Consider the following 2,892-nt stretch of genomic DNA (forward strand, 5'->3'; position numbering starts at 1 on the left):
TTGTTCTTGTTTTAAGTAAAAACTCAAAAGACTTTGTCATATCTTATGTCATTTTCCTTCTCGGTTAAAAGTATCTTGGTTTAAGATATTTATACATTTTTTTAATATTTATATTGAGAAAAAACCCCCACCAAAAATATTTTTAGGCTGTGTAGTGATAAAGAATGAATAGATATTTTCAACAGGTGTATCACAAATTATTGTATATGGATATAGATGCCTTGACACATTTCAAATTCTCTCAACATAATTGCTGCCGGAAACCTTTGATTTGCAATTAGTTATTTATTTTTCTTTTACAAGTTACAAAAAAAAAAAAAAAAGACATCAGTGCATCAAATGAGTATTCGACAGAGTAAAAGTGCATGTGCACAGCGCCAAGCACAGATTCTGATGGTAAATGCAACTGACCAATGAACACGGTGACTTAAATACTTGGTGCATTGATTTGTAAACCAATAAATGCTATACAGTCAAATTATGTAAAAAAAAAACATTTATGACATTGCAATATTGCAATGCTGTATCAATAAAGTCAGAATATTTGAACATATATGATTGAATGTTGACATAGCTTACACAGATCACACAACATCACTCTCAAAACATTCAACAGATTCTTTGCACATTGTCTTTTGATCGTTCTCCCATTTGTCTGTGAGATTTGTCCCTTTCCCTTTCATCACTGTGGTGGATGCTGATTTTGGAGCAGGATTATGGGAAGTTTCGCTATGTAACAAAAGCATCTTTATGTGCCTTCAAAGAGCCTTCCACATCACCGCTTTGCTTCAACATCGCCGTTGAGAAGCAACTCAACCCCTTGCCGTTCTCAATTGTCTTTTTCTTGCCGGCTTTAGGAGACGGAACAGCTGTTGGTCTTGTTCATGGGCGGCCGTAGACCCGTGTCCTTGGGAAAGGTCTCTCTGCGACGACGCAAAGCCGGGCTGAGGCGGCTCGGGAGGTTGGCTTGCTGGAGCAGCTCCCTGAACACCTCCATCACGTTTTCGTTTTCTTTGGCCGAGGCCTCCAGAAAGCAGTTGTTCCAGTCCAGCTCCACCTTCGCCAGCACGTCATCCGCGGACACCCTTCGTTCCTGCAGTCGGTCTTTCTTGTTGCCCACCACTACGATGGGTGTGAACTTGTCCTCCTTGACCTCCAGGATTTCCTCGCGCAGGCTCTTGACGGCTTCTAGTGATTCGGGGTCATCCACGGAGTAGACCAGGGCGAAGGCATCTCCGTTTTGGATGGAGAGCTTCCTCATGGCTGGGAAGGAGTAGCTTCCGCTCGTGTCCATGATGTTAATGGTCACTTTGACTCCAGCCACCTCGTACTCCTTGCTGTGGAGCTCCTCCACTGTGCGCCGGTGTTTGGGCTCAAAGCTGTCTTGTAGGAAGCGCTTAATCAGGGCTGTTTTTCCGACACCTGCCGCTCCCATGAACACCAATCGCACCTCTGTCTTTTCCTTGACTTCCAGAGACATGATTCCCAGAACGCACGCACTCTATGTAAGTCTGAGAGTTTGGATTTGCCTGTTTCCCCTGCAGCTCCCTGTGAAGACTTCAAACTCGTGGATCTTTTGATTGTGGCAGTCTCAGAGTGTGTGAGATGTCAAATGGTTTCAGCTGCATCTGTGTTTTGCGCTTTCTCGTGCCCTATTTATGGCCTTTCTCAATCGCAGGGATTCCAAGCTCTCTTCAGAGCTCAGCCAATCAGCATGTGGCAGCATCTCCTGTTGTTAAACCACTGGCCAATGACAATACACCATGCAGATGAGATACTAGCTCTTGCTGTTGAAGGAGAGTTGATGTAGTGGAGAGCTGTCAGATGTGTGCGCCTTGGAGACAGCGGTTGTCAGGTTTTAAATGTGTGAATTTAATTTGCCTGGAGCGTTTTGGCAGTTTATACATTTGCATGCACAATGTGTAGTATGTGTATCTTCCTGCGGTTGGAGAATCATATTTGGTCCTCAAAGAATCTTTCAGTGAATGGTTCTTAAAATAAATATTTTTAACCTTTTTCCACTATAAAGAACCTTTTGTGGAATGGGAATGTCCTGTCGATGTTAAAGGTTCTTCATAGAACCACAGAAGCCCATAAAGAACCTTTGTTTTTAAGAGTGTATTTGACTCCTGTGAAAAGACTACATGGTAAATATTGGTTGATTAATATTGTATGTGAATTAATTATTGCAGAAGGTTTGAAAGCCAAGGAACCTAAACAGCAGCAGTCATTAGAGCAGCATGCTTATCTATACTGCAATCTAGATCTGTTGCAAAACTCAGTGAGCTTCATTTTTTCTTAACATGTTGGCTTCCAAGATAGATACCTTGTTTTGTTGCATTACATGCATTCAAGGAGAAGGCAATTCCATCAGGAAACATGCTTATCAATCATACAGAATGTTTTTTTTTATTTATTTTTATGTAAAAATGCAGAACGTTTTGTGTGATGGGTAGTGTTAGTGTAAAGGGATAAAAATAAAACAGTTTGTACAGTATAAAACCATTACGTCTATGGAGAGTTCCCACAAAGATAGTGAACCAGACGTGTGTGTGTGTGTGTGAGAGAGAGAGAGAGAGAGAGAGAGAGAGAGAGAGAGAGAGAGAGAGATTTTGTCCTGAAAGAATAGATTAAAATTGCACAAAATTTAACATTTAGATTCTAAATCTGTGAAACACTGATCGAATTTGCCACATCACTGTAAGAAAAGAAGAAAAAAAATCATTAGATAAAAAAGAAAAGGGACTGGTCATTTTCTGCCAGGACATTATCCGTTAAGTTTACGGACATATCCCTAAAACCCAATGCAGTGTGTACTTCAAAATACAGGTAAAACACCAGTAAAAAAATCAACACAGAAAATTCCTTCATATTAACACTTCATATTAGTAC

At 40.8% G+C, this 2,892-nt stretch overlaps 1 protein-coding gene across 1 annotated transcript; it reads right to left on the reverse strand.

Annotated features, from left to right (window-relative positions):
- Positions 1-304: 304 nt before the first annotated feature.
- On the reverse strand, positions 305-1,626 carry rasd4 (rasd family member 4). The gene has a single exon (XM_079831999.1). The coding sequence runs from the start codon at positions 1,478-1,480 to the stop codon at positions 854-856; it is 627 nt and encodes a 208-aa protein (XP_079688125.1). The 5' UTR covers positions 1,481-1,626; the 3' UTR covers positions 305-853.
- Between the last annotated feature and the right edge of the window lie 1,266 nt (positions 1,627-2,892).

The sequence above is a fragment of the Gobio gobio genome (genome assembly GCF_949357685.1).
Source record: "Gobio gobio genome assembly, chromosome: 1".
Taxonomy (NCBI): domain Eukaryota; kingdom Metazoa; phylum Chordata; class Actinopteri; order Cypriniformes; family Gobionidae; genus Gobio; species Gobio gobio.

Excerpts from the sequence above, each read along its gene's own strand:
- rasd4 (XM_079831999.1), bottom strand. The coding sequence starts at position 1,480 with ATGTCTCTGGAAGTCAAGGAAAAGACAGAGGTGCGATTGGTGTTCATG.